Source organism: Manacus vitellinus, unplaced genomic scaffold (assembly GCF_001715985.3).
Source record: "Manacus vitellinus isolate BGI_N305 unplaced genomic scaffold, ASM171598v3 scaffold_36_pilon, whole genome shotgun sequence".
NCBI classification, from domain to species: domain Eukaryota; kingdom Metazoa; phylum Chordata; class Aves; order Passeriformes; family Pipridae; genus Manacus; species Manacus vitellinus.
The window spans coordinates 7,770,753-7,793,327 of NW_021940508.1; the positions used below are offsets into that span (position 1 = coordinate 7,770,753).

General features: G+C 43.7%; 1 protein-coding gene across 2 annotated transcripts; it reads left to right on the plus strand.

The window, feature by feature from the left end:
• The first annotated feature begins 120 nt into the window (after positions 1-120).
• Positions 121-21,115, plus strand: DCAF12 (DDB1 and CUL4 associated factor 12). 2 transcript variants are annotated; one of them, XM_008927720.2, is made up of 9 exons: positions 121-214; positions 579-833; positions 10,843-11,049; positions 12,266-12,326; positions 15,308-15,501; positions 16,590-16,655; positions 16,855-17,017; positions 19,995-20,179; positions 20,922-21,115. In XM_008927720.2, the coding sequence occupies exons 1-9, from the start codon at positions 164-166 to the stop codon at positions 21,078-21,080; spliced, it is 1,341 nt and encodes a 446-aa protein (XP_008925968.1). In that variant the 5' UTR covers positions 121-163; the 3' UTR covers positions 21,081-21,115. The 2 variants fall into 2 exon arrangements, with proteins under 2 accessions (XP_008925968.1, XP_017932728.1); XM_018077239.1 differs by lacking the exon at positions 121-214 and adding an exon at positions 330-486.
• The last annotated feature ends 1,460 nt before the right edge of the window (positions 21,116-22,575 follow it).

Sequence of the window (22,575 nt, forward strand, 5' to 3'; positions counted from 1 at the left end):
GGCAGCCCCGGGTCCCGCTGTCACCGGGGGAGGAGCAGCTCCTGGCCCTGGTTTAACTCGGGCAGGACAGCCCCGGTCCTGGTGTAACCCCCTCCCCGCCGGGCTCGCGGAGCCCCGTTGGGCTCGGCCGTTCGCGATACCCCGGCCCCGGCCCGGCGGAGCGATGGTGCCGGGGCAGCTCTGGCCCGGCCGGAGGAGGCCGCTGGGCCCCGCGGTTGGTGTCATCCCCGGAGTGTGACCCCCAAACCTGCCGACCTCCGGTTTCTAAACCTGCCCCTCTCCCGGTCCGAGCGCCCTTCCCGTTTCCACGAGCAAACGTCGCCCCAACGGTGCCAAACGGCCGCGGGCTGTCGTTAATGTCATCGCAGCGTTACTGCTCCTTTAGCAAATATTTATATGTTTAATTCCACGCTGCTAAAGGCCCTTTCAGCGTTTCGGGGCTCATCTCCACGCACGGTGTTCCGTGGGTGGTTTGGAAGGCTGCAGGTTTTCCGCCGGGAATATCGTTGAATTTTGGAGGGTGATGCCTAAAGTTTGTTCCAGTTGCTTTATCCGATTTCCATCTTTATTTTTCACAGTATGTGTGGGATCACTCGGTGCACAAAAGGAAACGGCTCCCCCCGGTGAAGAGGTCCCTGGTGTACTACCTGAAAGGGAGGGAGCTCCGGATGCAGAATGAGTCCAGCTACCACCGCCTGTTGCACGGATACGCAGCCCAGCAGCTCCCCAGCCTCCTGAAGGAGAGAGAATTCCACCTCGGAACCCTCAATAAAGTGTTTGCCTCCCAGTGGCTGAACCACCGGCAAGTGGTGTGCGGGACGAAATGCAACACGGTGAGTGCCACCTCCCGCGGTTTCCTTTTCCCTCTGATAATTACTCCACCCCCCCCGGATGGTGCTTACTGCAGTCCAAGTGTGTGAACTGCCAAGGAAAACTTTAGGAAGTAGTTCAGAGCGGAGTCAGAATCGTGTAAAATTAACTTTGAGTGAAGGCTGTGCTCAGGGACGAGACCTCTCGTCTGAAAGTGTGGCAGGCGCTGCACACAGCATCTGTCTGATCTCTCCAGAGTGATTTACGTCCCTTTGCAGGATGGAGAGCAGCACTGGGGTTGGATCTTTTCTCTAGTCCTGCAGGTGGGAAGTTAATGGAGGGGCATTAGCGTTTCTAAATGACGGCTGTCAGTGCCTGGCAGAACTGGCTGCTAAGAGCCCTTTTTTTCATTTATGCTCAGTCTTACAGGGTTTGATTTTACACACAGTTCTGTGCTGATGACTTTTAAAAGTTGTTATAAAACTGTGCTTGAACTCCAGATTTTTGAAAAGAGTAGCCAGAAATGTTCTAAACATAAAAAAAAGAATTTCAGATTTTTGGGCTTATCTTTTGTTTGTTGACTTGGTGATTCTTCACTCTAAAACTGCAGTGTTCAAATAGCTTTTCTTCTTCATCTATCTATATTTACTTCTGCAAGAACTAAAAACTCCTCAGGCTTTTGAAGTGATGCTTTGAAACATTTTAGGGGAATATTAAAACAGTATCCCGTGGATTAATAACTGGAGGAGACGATACTCCTTAGATGATATTTTCCCCACCACAGTTGGTAGCCCAAGCAAATTCATGTGTGAAGTTCCAGTTGAATTACTGCAAAACCCCAGACTGGTCCTTTGCGGGTTGTTTAGTGCTGCAGACATGAACCAGGCTTTTCAAGGAATGCACAGATCAAGCAGCTCTTAAACCTCAAAGCGTATCCGTTGCTGCGGTTGCTTCTTTGCCTCCAGATCCCTTTTTTGTGCCGGAGCCACACTCGGTGCTCTGACCAGCAAAGGACAGTGGGCTGGTTTTTTTCCATTTCAGATGTTTGTAGTTACACAGCAGGAGGCTCTCATGCGGTAGCTCTTAAGAAGTAAGGCCTAACTGTAAAAACAAAGCAACCTTTTAGCAGCAATGAGCCCGAAATAGAACCTCTCTGCCTACTTTCTCCACGTGTGTTCATCTCCTCAGCCAGTCAGCAGCCAGCACTGGTCGTGGAGCAGCTTACAGGAGACAAACTCCTGCTGAAACACAAGCTCCCAAAAATCTTGCTTACTCTAGCAAGATGACTGCCTGTTTTATGGAGCTGCAGTGATTTCGCTGCGTTCTGTAACTTGTGCAGCTCCAGCGCAGCTGCGGCGAAGATAAATGGACAAGTGGGTTGTTAACGCAACCTTGCAGAAAATTGTTTGGGAGCAAACAATCGTGAAGCTGGCGAGGGATTCAGCAGTATTGTTGTTCCCTCTGCACGTGCTGCAACCAAGTGTGTGCTTCCGCAGCCAGACTTAACATTGCAGACGGACCTCGTCTGTCGTTGAGCAAAACACGGTGATTTCAAAAGAAGTCACTGCAGCTTTGTGAAATATGGTGTGTGAGTTACAAGCACTGTAATAGCTGTACTTTGTTTGCTTTGGGTCCACATTTGAGCAAGTAGAGCGTTAAGCTCCTCACTCTAATTACGAAATTCCTCTCTCTCATCTCCTTCGTGAGCGACGTAATAAAGAAAAAATTCCTTTGCTGATTGTCATGTGCTGAAGTTGGGAGTAAATCTAAAACACCGTGGTTGACTTCAATGGGGTTTGCTGCATTGGAGTTGCACTTAATTAGAGTTAATGCAGCAGAAAAATATAAACTGTAGCAGTTATTTTAATCAGAGCTCGACTGTGGCACTGAGCACTTTTAGCATGTAATTTATAAATTGCCCTCGGCTGTGCAGTGCCAGAAGGATTCACTATTCTTAATAACAAAACAAAAATACACTTCTGTCATAAAGGAGGAGGATTGGATTTAGTCACTTGGCAGTGGTAGTTACTACAAAGACTGATGGGAATATGGAGCTCTCCATCAATTGCACATTTTTAATGAAGATTATGATTTGTTTAGTGATGCTGGGTAACTTTTTATCCTTGAAAACTATCCTAGGGTATGATTCTGCATATGAAATATCTTTATTTTTCTCCACTGGATCCTGGTGCTCACAGTTGAGCGGCTGTAAATCAAATATTTGAGTTTCTTAAAAGTGCATCCTTTTTCTGATAGATTTAGAATTATGGGACCCGTATGCAATCACTTGGGCTTTGCTGAGACAGGATTCCTCTTTGCAAAAATCTCTTAGACCTTGCATGCATGGGCTTCTCAGTGTTTTCCAATTCAAATGACTGAATAGGGAAACTCAGGGAGAGGTGCAGATTTTTAGGCTGTGTCCTGATAAGACATCTGAATTACCAAACACTGATGCCACGAAGTCTCAGAAGAAGATACTGTCTGTAATCTGCATCTTCTGTTCGAGCTTCTTGGAGAAACGCTGAGACTTTGGTAGAAGACAAGCTTATGGCAAACAAAAACACTGACCATAAGAGGCCTGTGGGGTTTTTTTTCCTCCTTACTATTTCAGGAAATTATAAAGTAGATGAAGTCTAAAAAGCAGTTTCAGTAATCATTTTGCAGCTTCTTTTGTTCCGTTAGTTATGTATCTGTGTTCAGGATATAATTCTTTTCCCGATTGTGAAGCTTATTAGTGCCTGGAATTCAGTTTGTGGTTTTTTTTCTTTTTCTGGGCAGGCCTGATAGATGTCTTTGTGCTTAACTTACTGAATGCCCAGATGGCATTTCCAAGGTATGCAGGGGTTGGTTTCTGAGTGCTGGCTGATACCTTTTTTCTCTTCAGTAGACTCCTGTGTTGCTTTGGGTGCCCTGCTGTAAATCACCAGCTCTTTTTTCTTAGTAGAACTTTAAATTTGTTCAAGAGGTCCCGTGTCTGTTCCGTGCATCTCATACAATTGGCCCAGTGTTGTAGTCCTGAGGTTGTGGTGGGGAGAACACAACACTCAGTTACTTCTCCCTCTGTAAATATGAACTGGCCATGGGAAAAATGATTTCCCCTTGCTTTCCAAGTTAATGTGTCTCCTAGCTTTGCACATGCGATGAAGCATCAAGACAACAGCTCATTTCTGATTACAGAGCGGAAATAACAAGTCCTGCTCCTGCAGTTTGTAGCTCTACCCAAAGTCCAATGAACAGTGACCAAAACTCAGCATAAATAACCCTCTAGTGCCTGTAGTTGATCACTTTGTTCACCTTTCTTTCAGAGTAAATAGCCAGGTGTTGTTTCTTGTATTGAGTATTTGGTTTTCTGTCAACTGCACGTGATACTCATGTCTGTCTTCAGAGCCTGGTAGTTTCTGTGCCAGGTATAGTGTGATGCCCTTTAGCAGACGAAGTGTCTCACTTCTCCTTCCTTTGCCATCTGCCAGCATATGTTAATTGTCTGCCAGCCTCCTGAAGTGACACACAGAGGGCAAGACACAAATAAAAACTGACAAATGCACAAATCCAATGATATCGAAGTCTGTGTCCATTAGCTAGTCGTGCTTCAGAGGTTCACAGCAAGGCAGAGTGCCTGATGGCACGTTCTTGTCTTGGAAATGTGAATTCGGGGTCAGCCAACTTGCAGGGTGCTTTTACCTCTCCTCACTTCTCAGGTGGTTTCTTTACATTGTGGATTATGTCACTTTGGACCCTTTCAAGGAGGATGTGCAAGGCCATTACCCACTTGAATTGCATCCACTGCACAACCTGTAAGTTTTGTGCTAAGATGAGTGCATGTTAGTGTGCTGATAAGTTGCCAAGCCACTCTCCATGATATTTGAACAGTCATGGCAGTCAGGAGAAGTCCCAGATGACCGGAAATAGGGAAAAAAGGTACCTATATTTAAAAAGGGTAGAAGAAAGAACCTGGGAACTACTGACCTGTCAGCCTCACCTCTGTGCCTGGGAAGGTCATGGAACAGATCCTCCTGGAAACTCTGCTAAGGCACATGGAGGGCAGGGAGGTGATTTGAGACAACCAGCACGGCTTCACCAGGGGCAAGTCCTGGCTGACCAGTGGCCTTCTGTGATGGAGTGACTATATCAGTGGACAAGGTTACATATGTCACTTATCTGGACTTCTGTAAAGCCTTTGACATGTTCCCCCACTACATCCTTCTCTCCAAATTGGAGAGTGATGGATTCGACGGGTGGATTAGGAATTGGTTGGAAGGTTGCATCCAGAGGGTAAGTGGTCAATGGCTCAGAGTCCCAATGGACATCAGTGACAAGTGGAGCTCCTCAGAGGTCCATATTGGGACCAAGTGTTATTTAATATCTTCATTAATGACATAGACAAAGGGTTGAAGTGCACACTCAGCAGATTTGCAGATGACACCAAGCTGAGTGGTGCTGTTGACACACCTGAAGGATGGGATCCCATCCAGATGGACCTGGGCAGGCTCAAAGAGTGGGCCCATGGGAACCTCACAAGGTGCTGCAGTTGGGTCAGAGCAACTCCCGGTAACATTCCAGGCTGGGGGATGAACAGATCAAGAGCAGCCCTGCCAAGAAGGACTTGTGGGTGCTGGTGGGTGAGAGGCTGGACATGACCCAGCCACGTGCACTCACAGCCCAGAGACCAATCCTGTCCTGGGCTGCATCCAAAGCAGGGTGGGCAGCGGGTGAGGGAGGGGATTCTGCCTGGTGAGACCCCACCTGCAGTGCTGCATCCAGCTCTGGGGTCCCCAGCACAGGAAGGACATGGACCTGTTGGAGTGAGTCCAGAGGAGGCACCAGGATGATCAGAGGGATGGAGCAGCTCTCCTGTGGGTAGAGGCTGAAAGACTGTTGTTGGGTTGTTCAACCTGGAGAAGGCTCTAGGGAGACATTATAGCACCTTCCAGTACTTAAAGGGGGATGTAAAAAGGATAGGGACAGACAAATTGAACAGAGCCTGTAGCAGCAGGACAAGAGGTAATGATTTTCAGCTAAAAGAAGGCAGATTCACACTAGATACAAGAAAGTCGTTCTTTACCATGAGGCTGGTGGCACAATGGAATGAGTTGTCCACAGTGCTGCTGGATGCCCTATCCATGAAAACATTCAGGGCCAGGTTAGATGGGCCTCTGAGCAACCTGCTCTTGGCGATGATGTCCCTGCTCACTGCTGAGTGCTTGGTCAAGATGACCTTTAAAGATCCCTCTCAACCCAAACCATCCTATGGTTCTATATTTTGATCTTCACCAGAAAGCAGACATATGATACCAGTTTGATAGTTTAGTCTTTAAAGAGTCTGTGTTTCTTTGGGGCTTGGCATATATTAGAAAGTCTGTATTGCCACAAAACAGAGGAACCTGGTACCAAGTGTTTTATGAACAGAAAGGAGAGATGTTTACAATCTGAATAAGAGTCAAGGCTGAGAAATGGGAGAAACCAATCAGTGCTACTCAGATGTGACCAGCTTTAGCATCAATACAATGACACAATAAGCATTGTCTTGCTCTTGTTTTGTTAGCAAAAAATTTATTTGAAAGAGGACAAATACTAATTTTCCAACTTGGCTGGAGGTGAGATCTTTCTGTGAGCAGCTTCAGCTGGTCCCGAGTTGTCCTGTTGCAGCACTGGGTGTTCCCACCTGCTCGTTCTGGCTGGCACTGATGTGCCTGTGGCGGGGGAGTCAGCTGGGTCAGCTTGCTGCTGTGTGAGCAGACAGGTTCTCCTGTAGGGTTAGTTTCACCAGAGGTGGAGATATGATCCAGCTGACCCTGCAGCTACCTGAGCACTAGTTGCTGTCAAAAGGGTGATCAGACTGTTTGGGTGGGTGAGGAGGAGGCACTTGAATTTTCAAGGATTGGCTTAAGCCAATTGTGAAACTTGACCATGATTGATTCTCTCTTAGTGACTATTTTTAGCAGGACAGTGTGCTTATCTTGGGTTTCTTTCAAATGTGTGAATGACATTAGTATGAATGACAAGAATGTGCCTGTGACTTCTGTGAGCAGTGTGTGAAGAGCACTTCTTGGATGAAGAATGAGCAAGGCTCTTTCATGAATGTTCTCTGTGCCTTGTAACTCTCCATTCATCCTGCTGGTGTTCGAAAAGGGAAAGTGCCAGATTCTGCACCTGGGGTGGGGCAACCCTGGATGTTCACACAGACTGGGGAAGGAGATGCTGGAAAGCAGTGCTGGGAAAGGGACCTGGGTGTCCTGGTCGATGGCCAGTCGGCCATGAGTCAGCAGTGCCCTGGCAGCCAGGGGGGCCAACCGTGTCCAGGGGGGCATCAGGCAAAGCATCGCCAGCCGGTCGAGGGAGGGGATTGTCCCGCTCTGCTCTGCCCTGGGGCGGCCTCATCTGGAATATTGTGGCAGTTTTGGGCACTGCAATATGAGAAAGATATTAAACTCTTACAGAGTGTCCAAAGGAGGGTAATGAAGATGGTAAAGGGCCTTGAGGGGACGCCGTATGAGGAGCGGCTGAGGGCCCTTGGTCTGTTCAACCTGGAGAAGAGGAGACTGACGGGAGACCTCATTGCAGTTACAACTTCCTTGTGAGGAGAAGAGGAGGGGCAGGCACTGATCTCTGTATCACTGGTGACCAGCTATGGAATGGTCTGAATGGTCTAAAGTTGTGTCGGGGAGGTTTAGGTTGGACATTAGAATAATATTCTTCATCCAGAGGATGGTTGGGCACTGGATCAGGCTCTCTAGGGCAGTGGTCACAGCACTAAGGCTGACAGAGCTCAAGAAGCTCTCAGGCACATGAATGGGATTCTTGAGGTGCCCTGGTCAGGGCCAGGAATTGGACTCGATGATGCTCATGGGTCCTTTCCAACTCTGCATGTCCTGTGATTCTGCGTAATAATAAAAACAGGGTAGCACCCCTTATTTTTGTTCCAATTAATTTGTAGAATCAACTAAAAGATAGGATAGGGCTGCCTGTTCATCTGCTGTTCTTTGTGCAGGGGCAGCAGCAGAAGACATGAGAGAATCTATGTGCTGCCTTGAAATGGCATTTCATAGCCCTCTTTTTTTAATCTTGCTGTTTGAAGTCAGTGCTTTCAGTTGAAGATACACAGGAAGGGAATTTATTTTTAATGAATTGTTAGCTTTCTGGGTGGTTTTCCCCCCCCCTAAATTATTGTCCCCAAAAGGCAGGTCAAAAAATGAAAGTATGGAAAAACTGTCAAACTATTCTGCTATTAGTATTGCATGTAAGAGACAGATGGATTTTGCAGTTCAGGTTCTGGTCCTTGGATACTCTGTTCCCTGCCACTGTCTTTACTTTTGGCAAGCTGATTCATGAAGTTCCTTAGTCAATGAAGTGGGGCAGTTTCTTGATTAACTTGTTAATAAGCAGGTTGAGAAGAGGAAAGCCACGTAGTAATTGTAGGGGAGCCATTTGCCAAAGTGACTTCTCGCCACTTCTGCAAGCTGAAAGAAAAGTAAGCATGGAGCTATTAATCTCAAGGGGTGTGCAAAGTAGGGCCAGATCATGAAGATGCATGGCTCTGACAACTGCAGTACCTGGCCATGCCTGTCTACCCTGATCCTCGAGTGATAGCACTGTTGCAAGCTGTGCGTCTAAACTGCTTTAAAAAACACAAAGAGGGAAGATGGATTTCTGTCTGCCGTGTCATCCAGCCTGTTTCCTTGTTAGAACAAGGTTGTCCAGCAGAGAACACCATAGTGAATCTGATGTTTCTCACAGATGAGGTGTGGCCCTTGGACTTCTGGCAGATGGCCAAAGCAATCCAGATTTGGGAAATCCTGGATGTTATTTGGCACGCTAATGACTGACATGCATATGTTTTACTAGGAGGGAGAACTGAATTTTGTGCAAAGCTTGAAATCAATAGACAAACATGCACAGTTCAGTGTTTGGAGGTTGATGGGGGTTTATTACATCCAGGAAAGACTTTGGGGGCTGGTTTTTAGTTTCTGTATAATGAGTAGCAGTGAAAAAAGTTCTTATACCTGCTTGAGATAACACAGAAAATTACTGCTGGTTATCAGGACTTTGTCAAGCCATCGTGTCCAGGCTGCTTTGGAGTTGTTTGCAGATGTACTTATTTCAAGACTAGCAAATATTTTGTATTTTATTTACTCTAGACTCTTTAAAACTCTTGAAACAGTATTCAAATTTTCTGCACTCTTAACTGGGTGCCTCTCTTGTTTCTTAGCATTTCTGCCTTTATGGCTTTAGAAGTGTGTAACAACTGTTTGGCTTCTCTTGGCTTCTTGTGCTGGATTTACAGGGAAGATTTCTAGGCAGGCAGTGGTCCAGCTTTCAAGTGTGAGCTTCTGGCTTCCTGTCCTGCCCCAGGTGATGCAACAGTCTCCGCAGGTACAGACAGTGCTTGCTTGTTTTACTCTAGGGAGGTGGTGGTTATTTTTAAACTACCCAAAGTTCCTTACCAAATCCCTTACCAAGCTGGGGAGCAGTTACTGCTCAGACCTTTTACCAGCTGTCTCAGGCTGTGAACTGCATTGTGAGGCTTGGGAAAAGTGAGGAGTGCCTCCTTCCAACTCAGCTGCATCTCACCTGCTGTCATACCCCACTTCTGCATGCAAAGTAAAGAAGTAACCATGAAAATGCAGTCCCTGTAGGATCAGTCTGTGCAAGGCTGCTGCTGACAGCAGAAGATCACTGTGAGTTGAAGGTGATGCACAGTTCTAGACACAACACACAAATAGCAATTAACAGATTTTAATCTTTGTCTGTGGAATGTGTTTAACATTCCATACTTTATTAGGCTTTTATTTGACATTAATATTCTGCTAGTTCAGTACATTAAGTAATAAATATGATTCTAAATTTTTTTTTCTTATGCTTCTATTAAAGAATAGATCTACAGTCTGTAAGAGTTCACCAAAAGCAGCTTGTTATTATGTATTACTTACCTCTGAGAACCCCTGGATTTCTATTCTGTCATTTAGAAATGCCTGACAATTGCAGAATGATTTCCTGGACATGTTTATCTTTTAAACTGTATTGAAATTTTTGTTGTTGTTGTTGTCTTCGGTTCACTTCCAGAGGCTTTGAGACAACATTCTTTGGTTATAGAAGGAACAGACTTAAGGTGATGTGAAATTTAATTATAATCCTGGGCTGTGATTCTACATCACTTTCCTTAGTGCCAAGTCAGCTTCAGATCCACCATTTCCTTGCTTCACTTGTGTTCCCTCACCGTCTTTGTGTCCTCTGTTTGGCTGTTGGTGCAGCTGCCCTCTGAACACCATCTGTGAAATGACCCAGCCCAAGAGCCTCCCAGACAAAAGTGCCCTTTGGCAGGCAATGTAAACCTTTGTTCTGGCTTAAACTGCAACCCTGTGGTTGTATATATTTGAACTGACATAGCTCTGGCTATAATGACTGTTTGAAGACTTGTAAGGCTTTATAAAAGAGTTTTCTGACAAGGGACCAGTGACATATTGCTCCAATTTCTAGACTTTTTACAGGATGAGTTATGTAGCTAGATACGTTTTTTTCATGTGTTTGTGCTGGCGGTACTGTATTTAGTTACTATTTCCCATGTATCATCAGAAAATAAACTCCAGTTGCATAGATTTATAAAGTGTCAGTCTGCCAAAGCTAATATTTTGCAGTAAATCTCTTCTCTGGGAGGCAGGAGACTTGTGCTGAGCTCTGTGGGACTTACTGGCTCTTTTGAGGTGGGTCTCTTTCTCACTGTGGCACAGAGAAACTGAAAAAAATACTCTTTTCTCATACTCAACAGGGAAAAAATTTATATTCAAGGGTTTTGTTAAATAGGAAGCCTCTCATGACAGATTTCTCTCATTGCTGTGAAAACCAAATGGGTTGATTGAAATAAAACCCACTGTCATTGTTAGTTTACTGGGTTTGAGAAGGAATTTGTGCCATAATGGAAGTATTTATATATTTCAACTAGAAAAGAATGTCAGTTCAAAATAAGGAGGATATTTGACCACCTTGTTTTTCTTGTCTGTTCCTTGACAACTTGCTTCTCTGTTTTTTTTTCCCCAGTTATTTGTAGTAGATGTCCAGACTGGTCAAATTACCAAGATTCCTATTCTGAAGGATCGTGATCCAGGCATGGTGAACCAGCAGGGATGTGGCATTCATGCCATCGAGCTCAACCCCTCGAGGACCCTCCTGGCCACAGGTGGAGACAACCCCAACAGTCTTGCAATTTATCGCCTGCCTACACTCGATCCTGTCTGTGTGGGAGATGTAAGTGGGAGAACCTGGGGAAGGTTTATTCTGTCACTTACAAGAACTACTACTTTGAAGTGTGTAAGGTCAGAGCAAGGTTAAGATTTGGGAGTCTTGTAATGGAGAGTGAATTGCTGAAAGCCTGAAAACATTCCCAGTTGAGTTGTCATTTTTGACGTGGTATCCGAGTGAGTACATAAACATGTGAATGGATTCTCAGGATTCTGAGTCAGACTTCTTCCTCACCCTCATTCAGATCTATTTCAGATCACCTTTGAGCACTGAGAATGTAACAAAGTCCTGAATGTTAAAGTCCAATTGTGGTGATGAGCTCTCAAGCTACTAACAGTGAAAAAGCTCTTTTGGGAAATTTAAAAGGTGATGCAAGTTGTTCCGATTTTCCACCTATCCAGTGCAGTTTACAGATGTATTATTCCAGAGGTGAAACTTGGCTTTGAAGGTTAGTTCTGACCCAGTGGCTGCTGGCAGTTAGATAGACTCTCATGCTGGTTTTATTTCTAAAATGTCCTGAGACCTTTTTAAAACAGCCAATCTTTTAAAAAAAGCTGAAATGAGTATAGTGGTCCCATGAGAGAGTCCCATGAGTGCTTCTCTCTCATTTCTCCTTTTTATTCAGGACTTCATATGGGCGTTAGCTACAACAGCAGAGGTCGGGTCAGAGTTCTGCAGCAGCAGATAACCAGCTACAGCAAGACCTGACTCTGAAGATTTGCATGACTTGCTCTTCATTTACGTGACCTTTTATCTTTTCAAACAGAACTAGAGCCTTATGGTCTTTTTTCCCCCCACACACAGGTTTTTCATTTCCTAAAGAGATTCCTGAAATAATAGGCTTGAAATATTAATCTGTAGGTCATGTATCATAAACACAAAATTTTGGTTACTTTTTATATTAGGATGTGCACTTGCAGAAGTACAGAATGCTGCTTTCAAAATGGAAAATCGGAGTCCTTAGAACTGGAGTCAATTTGTCCTTGGTCAGAGGCCTGTTTTTCCAACACCTAATTGCTCTCCATTAGTTATACAGTTCAAAACCCAAAAAGTCAAAGTTACTAATGGGTACTTAAACTGCTCCAGCTTGATACTGGAACCTTTTTTTAGTGTAGGTCTGTCCTTCTGAATTTGTGCTAAAAATCCAAGTGGAGAGCATTTGTCTGCTTTGAGACTACTCTGGAATATTATGGCACAGAAAAATCTGTCTTTCTTCTTTTAGGATGGACATAAGGACTGGATATTTTCAATTGCATGGATCAGTGATACTATGGCTGTTTCTGGTAAAGTCAAACTTTTTCTTCTGTTTTTCTGGTTGGTTGGTGGGGGTTTTGCCTTTCCTTTTTTGTTTTAAACTTTCCTCCTCTCCAGAATTTTATGCTGAATTACAACATTTTATAAGTCTTCAGAAAGCACCTCTATCACGGCAGTTGAAACCAGTTAGAACTACTGAGGCTATTTAAACACTTGATCTAGATCTTTGATTTTTTTACTGTCAGAGAGAATATTCCTGTGTTTCTAGTAGGTGTTGCCATGAGGAGATCTTTAAACGCAATGAGTTACAATAAAGGGTTCCACATAAGAGGAATAATTTCAAGAGGAGTTTTAATTATCATTTGATAACTTTGGAATACTGCAGAGCAATATCAGTTTCCTGAAGTCGTGTGAAAGACTAATTAAACTCTCTTTTGTCAAGCTATCAGTACAGTTGTGTGTGTGTGTACATGTGCACTTACACTAAGGCAATTATTACAGAAGGCTGTAATAGAAAAACTCAGTTACTGACTGTTTAGTAACTAATTGGATAATCAGTGTAACTTCATAAAGTTAGATAAAGGCAACAGTAATAATAGGCTGTTGCATTAATTTAGTAGTTCACTGCCTTTCTGTGCTGACAGGGTGTAGTAGTGTTCTGCACACAGAGCTGTTGAACTGCAGGTGACAGAAGATCATAGCAGTCTAATATAAAAGTCAAGTCCTTGAATTGTTAGTGTAGTTCAGTGGAAGTTTTGTTTTCCAAAATCAAAAAGTTAATCCTGGAATTTGATTTTTGAATTTAACATGAAAGTTGATCCTTGCAAGTCTCTACCCCAAATATCTACATAAAACCCCCCGCACTATCAGCTAGTAAGCTTGAGGATGATTACTGATATCCAAGGGAAGGATAAGGATCCAGTGGAATGCACAGCTCCCAATGTTTTGCAAAGGTCAGGGGCGGATGTGTGAGTTGAAGGCTGCTCTGTTCTCTGCTCTGTGGTCCTTACAGCAGGCAAGATGTAGCTTCCAGTCTCCAGACCTGAGACACCAGGGAAAACTTGTTGAAAGCAATTAAGCAAGACTGGTTGCTAAACTGATCTCTTCAGAGCTCACAGACAATCCTAATTAAGAGATAAAAAAGACAGTGAACTTCTGACATGGTTTTAATCTTATAGATTTCAACTCCATCTGTATCTGAAAGTGCAGAGTAGAAATACTTGAACTTCAGACATGGAGGAAACGGCAAATACTTTTATCTGATTTAAAAAACTAGATGCAAATTTTTTGTTGCTTTCTTGAGGCAAGTTAAGTGCCACAGGAAGAAAAAAGTCCTTTGGTCCCATGGCAGCTCACACCCATCTGGTTAAGAGATTGGGCAACGCCTTTCTCACTGCAGTCAAAGCTGTTGAAAGAGGACTAGGGGCTTATTATTCCTTGTGCTTGTTTTAACTTCAACAAGAACAAGGCAGGACTCTAAAACCTTCAGCAGTCTATTTCAGTAGTCCCTAAGTCTAGTCTGTAAGTCAAACTCTTGACTAAGCAGCCAAAGCTGAGGAAGAATACAACAGTCCACTCGGCTGTGCTGGCTGGGCAAAAAGATTTCCATGGCAAAAGCTCTGGATGAGATGAGTAATCCCCAGGATGTCATGAGTTTAGGGAAGCAAATGATACTCTGCTGGGCTTCAGGGCTAACCAGTCAAACAACATACATGGGCCTTTTCCCCTGCCAGGGGAAACTGACAGGGCTATTAAAAGGGACAGCTTCTTCCTAAGGTACATCAAGACCTTCAGAAATTCTACTGCCGAGTATTCAGCCTCCATAACAAACAAGATTAGCTGCCATTAAAACCAATGGCATATAATGGAGTGGCAAGATGTTGTGTCACCTGGTGCCTGCTGCATTAGGATGCTCCTTTTGTATTTGTCTGTAGTAGGCGATGGTGCCAAATGCCTGAATCCATCCATGAGGGAGCAAAGCCACTTCTCCTGTGCCAAACAACCCATATTGCAACAAAGTGTTCTGCTTAACTGTCTTTGCAACTTTTTCCCTGTGATGTAGCAGAGACAGTAAATTTAATAGTCTGGTGTAAATACTTAGTCTTTTCTGGCATCTTAATTATGAATTCCGTTTGACAGAAGGAGGCATATATTTTTCACATTATGTAGAGAAGAAATTGAGGTACCTGTCAAATCTGTCAGAGCTGACTTAGATGAAAGTGAGTTGCCTGAACACCAGAAGTGATGGGTATAAGGCCTTGGATGAGGACTGTGTTGATCTGTAAACCAAAGACATTCAGCTTTCTTCATCCAATATTATTACTGTTAGCTATTCATATTTTGGATTAATGTCATCAAATTCAGTAAAAAAAAAAAGTAAAATGAGTTCTTGCTTGTTTAACCTCAGTTCCTATGTTACATTCTTTAAACAAGTGGCCCATTTTAGCAAAATAATTTTTTAAATAGATTTCATTCAAAGTGGTACAAACTGTGCTCTGAAATAGCTGTTTCTGTTCAGCTCACGAATGACTGTGTGCTTATCCATAAGCATACTGATAGAAATCAAATGAACCCAAATAGGCATAAATCCAACTGAGTTTTGGAGGGTTTTTTGCATTGGTTTAACAAGCTGTCATCTCAGCCTTGGTAAGCCAGGCTCAGGCTGAACCCAGAGGCTATTCAGTCACTTCTGAGTCAAGTTGTTCTGTGTGCGAATCTCTAATGGTGATTCTTGTACAGGGTTGTGGTTTTTGATGCATCCTAATCAGTTTGAAAACAGATGAGGTGATCCAGCTGCTTGGAAGCTCTGTAGACAAACAGCTGATAATGAGTTCAAACATTATGAACTTTAGAACACATTTTTGTTAATTAATACATGGGCACCAACAGTGTGTTCAGTTAGATTAAATTAATAGTATCCTTTTTTTCAGACCCTACTGTTTCTTCCTTTTTAAAGAGGGGAGTTACATGTATGTGAAATGGACTGTTTATTTATGGACTATTTGATCAGGTTCCCGGGATGGTTCAATGGGTCTCTGGGAAGTCACAGAGGATGTGTTGTCCAAAAGTGATGCCAGGCATAACCTCTCTCAAGTTCCTGTCTATGCCCACATAACACACAGTGCTCTGAAGGACATCCCCAAGGAGAACACCAACCCTGATAACTGCAAAGTCCGAGCATTGGCCTTCAACAATAAGAACAAGGTCAGTAAGATGACTAAGGCAGTTGAGAAGTCCCAAAACTGTCCCTATGTGTTAGAAAAAGAACAAAATAATCTAAACTGAACATACTGGAGAAGCAAGCTCATGGTTTTTTTCTCTGATTCTTTTGCGTTCTTGTCTTCACCTGCTGTGTTTGCTTCTGCCCAAGTGAATGGGAGAATCCAGGAGAAAAAAAAAAGAGATGTTTTCAGAAGGCACAATTTTCCTGTGGGTTTGATTTTAGACTTGCATCCTAAGCAGGGGAGACAACGAGTATTTGCAAGAAGCAAATAAAACATCAAAACATCTCTTGCAGCTTGAATCCTCAATTCTTGAATGCTCTTGCTACTTTCCTTCCCCCTTTGCGAAGACCAGCTTACTCTTAGCAGTTCCTGCTTTGGTGTTTGAATCCTTTCTGGATTGCTCAGCAGGTGAGGTGCCTGACTCACAGGGCAGGCACCAGTGCTTGCTTTGGTGTCATTTTGTTGGTATTTGGCCAATGCTAAATGCTAACCTCCCCCATGCTGATCTCCCGTTATTACTAATGGGAGTAGCAATTCATCCTCCATTACTTTTGTTTTTCCTGCCCTCAAAGAACAAGGAAGATCTGAAGCAAAGGTGGTGTGCTCTCAGAAGCACAGTGCTGCTGGAGGCTGTATTTTTCACAATAGCTACTTTAGTTAGTTACTACTCTGGGATGGACATTTCATGTAGCTTTTTCAGTATAGTACCTATAGTGCTTCAGGGTTAGAATCAATGTGGAGCAGGTCCCACATTGCTGAAGGGACATGTCAACTCTAGCTTGTACTGTCTAATAATTCACTATTTAATTGCCTAACAACATTTATGGTTTCAAAAGTTATTATTTCTTATTTACTCTTTTATTAACTGTTATTCTACCTGCCATCTTTGTACTGTATTGTATTCTATGAAGAACACTGCAAAATGAAAATGTATCCTGATAAAGCCTGTACAGGATTGTGGATGAGTTCAATCCAGAGTGTGCCACTTGCCTAGTTTAGAGTGAGTTTGTAAGGACATCTATAATACAGAAACTAACTCTTTTTTTTTTTTTTTTCTCCTTTTAATAGGAGCTGGGAGCAGTGTCCCTGGATGGGTATTTTCACCTTTGGAAGGCAGAGCTCACACTATCAAAGGTGCTTTTCTGTTTGTTCAGATAAGGCACCCCATTGCTTTCAGGTTTTCTTTGGGTCAGGTTATATTTTTGCAGTCAACTTATTTTTCAGCTGCATTTTGGTTTTTTTTCACTGCAGCTTCCTTGAACATAGCTTACAGAATTGTTCTGTTAACATCCTACTCTTGTAACGGATTGATTTTTATGTTTTCTCTTTCCAGTTACTTTCCACAAAGTTGCCATACTGCAGGGAGAACGTGTGTTTGGCTTATGGTCAGGAGTGGTCAGTGTATGCAGTAGGATCACAGGCACACGTCTCCTTCCTGGACCCAAGGCAGCCTTCCCACAATGTTAAATCCGTCTGTTCCAAAGAACGAGGCAGTGGTAAGAAACCTGTCAAAAGGTGCTTCAAATGATTTTCTTGCAGAAGTAGCTGTTAAGACTGCAGTAAGTCAAGCTCTTAATTAACAGGAAGGATTTTTCCTGTGATAGACTAAATAATTAATAGTGTATATATAGGTTTTGCTTTTATGACAGCATTCCGTGAGCAACCAACACCAAACGTGACAGCAGCTCTGAAATCTAGTGAAGGGCAATATCAGTGCCTTTATGATCAACTAAATTGTAACCCATTCGAATATTACTGGACTTTTAAAAGTGTGCATTTTACTTCAGCTTATTTTTTTACTGTGTCTTATTCTATTTTAATTCCTCTCGGACCAAATCTGGTCGTTTTGCCACTCTTTATACTGTTCTTGCATTTTTCTCTGGGAATTAGGAAAGAAGGCATGTTGTCTGCTCTCTGCTATCATACTGGGAGTCTGTGCTTGCTTTGTAATTTTAAAGCCATGAGTGAGACTCCTGATTTTCAGTGTGATTCCCCAAACTTCTTACCTTACCCTTTATTATCAGGCATGAGGAGGCACTGTGCCATACCAACCCCAGACTAATAAATTGCAGTCCTTATTTAGCTTGGCTTTGGGCATCCATCTCTTCATCGGGCAAGTTACCAGAAAAGGATGTATGTAGGCAAGGATTTAGGAAAACTTTATTTATGTAGTTACAGAACAATCTTGTCTAGATCAATGTCAGGGTCTGCTTCTTTCATGTATGGGAGAAGTATCTGTTGTGTCAGGGAAGGTCACCTCAACATCTTACCAGCAGCATGCCTTGTCCTGACTTGCTGCCAATGGTGGCTGAAAGATTCTGCCTCGAGTATGTGACCATCCCTGCTGGGGGGATAATCTGTGTGTGGGGAGTATCTGCAGGGCATCTCCATTTCACATCTGGTGAAAGCCTTTGTTTAGTGCTGTTTTCTGTGCTGCATAGTAGCTGGATCTTTTTATTTGGCTTGGTGATGGAGGCACATAAATAACAGTAATTCCCAAGATACTGAGCGTTTCAACTTTCTGTTGATCTCCCTGGGACTTGGAATGGTGCAGCACCTCTAGAAAGCAGGCTCCTTATTGATTTGTGGAACAAAATCTGACTTCAAGTGCTTTGAAGTAGTAGCTGAATGTGCTTCAAGTTTCCAAGTGCACCTGGTGAATGTGGTAAGTCCATTCAGTTCACTCGTGTTGTACACAAAAGCAGGTCAGAGAAAGGTTGTGGCTTAGCAGGACTGGAACTGGGGCTGGTTTCCCCCGGTTGAACCGTGTCTGCTCTACATGAGAAGGCAGTGAATGCTTTTTAGTGCATCTTATAAGTGTTGCTTTTCTTAGAGCTGTACAGGGAAGTGCAGGCCCTGGACTGTAGGTCTTGATCCACAAAAGCAGCTGCTCTCTGCTCACGTGGCAGAGCAGTGTCGTGTGCCCTTGACTTGGTGTCCTGCAGGCAGCAGTGCTAATGCAGCACAGACTCTGTGTCTGCTCCCTTTGTAGGACACACCACTGCATCTGCATTTCCTTCTGGGATCTGCCACTTAGGAGTGGCACTCAATTTGCTGTCCAGGTCCACGGGTGGTAGAGTGCTGGGAATGTAGGATAGCTTACTGTGATCAGTTCTAGGCACAGGTTGTGCTTTTAGTTTGATAGGAATGGTTAATCTGGGGTACTTCAGCCCCTTAGGAGCCAATTTGAAGAGCTGTTTTTGAAAGCCTGTTCTAAATATCCTATTAGTAGTGTGGGTGCATCACTTAATTTTTTTTGGTTAGAGAAATATCCACAGGTATTCTTCATTTTATAGCTTTTTATTAACAAATCCCATTGAAAAGCATATGCCATCTGCCTTCATACTCCATCACCTGTTTTTGTGAAGTAAGTATTCTTCTGAATTGCTTGTCAAGAGCACTTCTGGAGCAAAAACAAGAGGAGGTCCACTCTTGTGCCTTTCTCCTCTTAGATAAGTGACTGCTTTTGCTGATTGCAGAGGGCTTGAAGTGTGTTTGCCAGAGCCAGGCCCATGTGCTGGGGGTGGGGGAGTAAGTCTGCAGCTTGCTCAGGTGTGTTTGTAATTCTGAGTTAAAGTGGAGATTCTTACATGAATCTGGTAAATTTCCTTCAGCAGGTCTGACTTGCACAGTGGTTTCCCACCTATTAAACCTGCAGTCAAGACTTCACCTCACATCTGGAGCAGGGCAGTGTGGCCTTACCTGTTCCAAGTGTGTGTCATGGATGCTGGTGGCTATGGATATAACATCAGGCTGGGGAGGCAGAAGGATGAGGATGCGTTTCTAGTTAGGACTCTCTACAGAGGGGAAAGGGGAGCTCCCTGACTGTATCTGCAGCTCCCAGGTGTTGTCTGTCCCATGCGTGTATTGGTGTATTCCAGGACGTTAGAAGTTCAGCCCCACTTGGTACAGTAACAGCATTTGGCACGTGGATGTAGCTGGCAGAACTCACTCTTTTCCCCTCCTGTTTGTATGCTTGTTTAGGCTGTAATTCAGTGGTACTTCAAAGAGGGCTTAAAAAGGCCTAGGGTTTATAACCTGGCATTACGCTGTGCAGGAAGGAGGATCACAGATTTGGTGGAGTTTAATCTGCACTGAAGAGTTGTTTGGAGTAGAGTGCTTGCACAGAACAAACCTTTTGCACAATAAATAGAGAATTTGCAAATTGCAGATTCCTACATACAGAACAAAGGTGCTCTTGACCCTAAATGGCTTATCTGGCAGAGCTGGGCCCTGTTGAAGATGAAGCTTCTTACTGTGCCCCCGCAGTGTAGCCGATGGCCTCAGAGGAGCAGGGCATTAGTGTGTGTCATCGAAGCTGCTGTTTCAGCAGCATCAGTGGGATCTGTCTACACTGCTCTGTAGCAGTTGTGGAGAACACTAGAAGGTAGTGTTAGACATGAAATAACAGCCCTGCAGAGCCAAAGCATCCCTCTTCCTTACTGCTCTGTCTATCTCTTCTCTGCTTGACAGGTATCCGGTCGGTGAGCTTCTATGAGCACATCATCACCGTGGGAACAGGGCAAGGTTCCCTGTTGTTCTACGATATCAGAGCCCAGAGGTTCCTGGATGAAAAGCCCCCCCATGCCTGCTATGGCCCGAAGCAAAAATTAGGAGGAGGTGAAATTTTGAAGTTGACAACTGGGAAAGGCTGGCTGGTGAGTAGGTTGTAACTGTAGGAGACCCTTTACACAGGAATACTGTAGGGCTTGAGCTGGTTCTTCTTGTGGTAATGGGAGCTGTTGTGTGAAATGTGCCCCAGTCAAAGAGGGATCATGTACCGACAACTAACAATGAGAAGCAAGAAGTGCTGCAGAATCGCTTTCTACAAAAGCTTTAGGAAAGGGTGCCAAAGGTTAGCTGCTCAAGTGTGAGGCATACTGACTACTGTTCTTATGCACTGATTCATAGGTGAACTAGATTGTATATTTTTATATTTTCAAATGTAATCTAACTCCTAGTTTTCAGAACCTCAAACAGAAATAGTATTCCTTTAGAGCCATGCTACTCTAATGTGGTACTCAGAGCAAGAGAGATTTAATTTAATTGTGTGCAGTTTTAGAAACTGTGGCTTCCTGAGGTAATGCCATGGCAGGCACTTGTGTTCAGTTTCCTGTATGTTATCATAAACTAGTTAATGGCTTTGTTTAACTTAGCTCCATTACCATTTATATCACTGTGATGTCCCTACCCTTCACCTCCCCTTTCCAATGTTTGATCTAAATGTCCACAGAAAAAGCTTCAGAACAACGCTGATATCTTTTAGTTGATCTGTATGAAATTTCAGGAGCATTCAGAGGAAACAACTCTTTTTAAGCTGTGGAAGATACTTTCTGCTTTTGTGAAACAGGGTTTTGGGTTTGGTTGGCAACAATAATGATCTAAACTTTCCTTTAACAGAACCATGATGAAACCTGGAGGAATTATTTTTCTGATATAAATTACTTCCCAAATGCTGTTTACACCCACTGCTACGACTCGTCTGGAACGAAACTCTTTGTGGCAGGAGGCCCCCTTCCATCAGGACTTCATGGGAATTACGCTGGTCTCTGGAGCTAAAGATAACTCTTCATAAATGCTGATCTTTACACAGATTTCCACTTTTCTTTTCCTTTTTTAACAACAAAATTGTGTGATGCCATTGATTCCTGATTTAAGCGCAAGTTATTTTTTGGCAGAGTTTTCTGTTGGTCTCCAACAGTTTTTGTACATCTTTTTGAACCAGTTTTTTGCTTTAACCTCCTTGATCCTTTATATGAAGGGGTTTTGAAATCCTTTTTTATTGTATTTACTCCAAATGACTCTTTCCCCCCCATTTAGGCTGTCTTGGCCATGTGCCCCCTCCCCTACTTTGCTGTGAGGTGGGATTCCTTTCCTATAGAGTGGTTGCTCCTGGGCTTTCTGTGAAAGTCTTGGGGCTGCTTGTGTGCAGGTACTTTGTGTCAGTTACATTACCTGGAGTGAGGACTACTTGTAATTAAAAAATATTAAAAGTATTTATAAGAGATAAGCTACTACTTTATCTGCAGAGCCTGGCCCTGGCCTGGGTTGATCTTATTTTTAAAAGTACAAGTCTAATGACACTGTTTTTACATAGAGGGATTATGGTTATTTTAGGCTCTGCTCACTGGAGCCCAGGCACAGATTCCCCCAGGGTATTGCCCATCAAGTCCTAAGTGCAGGAGTTCTAAAAAGTGCATTTGTATTTGAATGGTAGTTTTCAGCAGTGCCAGGAGTAAAAATTGATCTTTTGTTTCTTCACTGCCCATCCCAGGTACCAACTTTTGCACAGGTGGAGTTTTCAAAGGCTGTTCTGCAGCATGGTTGTTGCAGGGTGACATTACATTGAGGGCTGCAGAGGTGCTGAGGGGAAATGGGGGCTGGTTATTCAAAATGAACTAAATCTTATCTGTTTTCCAGATGAGCCATGGTTTCTGAGTATGCTGTCGGGGTAGCTCATGAGATTTTCCTAAACTGCCTAAAACCCAGGACCTTTTTTATGCTGGGTTCTGGAAATTTTTCCCATTTTTGCTGTTCTGGTTGGCCATCTCCTCTAATAAGCCAATGGAATAAATAAACTGTTTTTTTTTCTACGAGATTAAAGAGTGCATCTTGGACTTAACTAATGCAAGTGAGAAGCTTTCCATATAGGAGGATAGCTCGGTGTCAGCTCACGTTGTGCCACATATGCTGTAGGAGAGACTCAGACTTTCCCCCAATCCCCTGCTGCCTTCTGCTTCCAGGCTCCTGTGAACTTCACCTGGGACTGGGAGGGGAGAACAGGTGCAGTGCCCTTCAGGTCCAGCTATGAAGCATGTGCATCCCAGGGTGGTGGTCTTACTCCATACCCAGCTAAAATGCAGGTCTCCAAGTGCTCTACTCTTTTTGGCAGGCACCAAACTCTCAGCTTGTTACTGATGCCTCTCTCTTCTGCTGGGATGAATGCCTTTCCCCTGACACTAGTGGGGCAAAGTGTGCCTGGACCTCACTGCTTTGGTGACAAAGAAGGAGTTGGTTGAAGCTGAGGAAGAAGACGAGGCTGGGACACGCTCTG

Bases quoted from the DNA above. Each gene is read 5' to 3' on its own strand.
- DCAF12 (XM_018077239.1), top strand. From the start codon at position 397: ATGTTTAATTCCACGCTGCTAAAGGCCCTTTCAGCGTTTCGGGGCTCA. The intron at 487-578 runs GTTTTCCGCCGG...TATTTTTCACAG, and splicing joins GGTGGTTTGGAAGGCTGCAG to TATGTGTGGGATCACTCGGT. The intron at 11,050-12,265 runs GTAAGTGGGAGA...TTCTTCTTTTAG, and splicing joins ATCCTGTCTGTGTGGGAGAT to GATGGACATAAGGACTGGAT.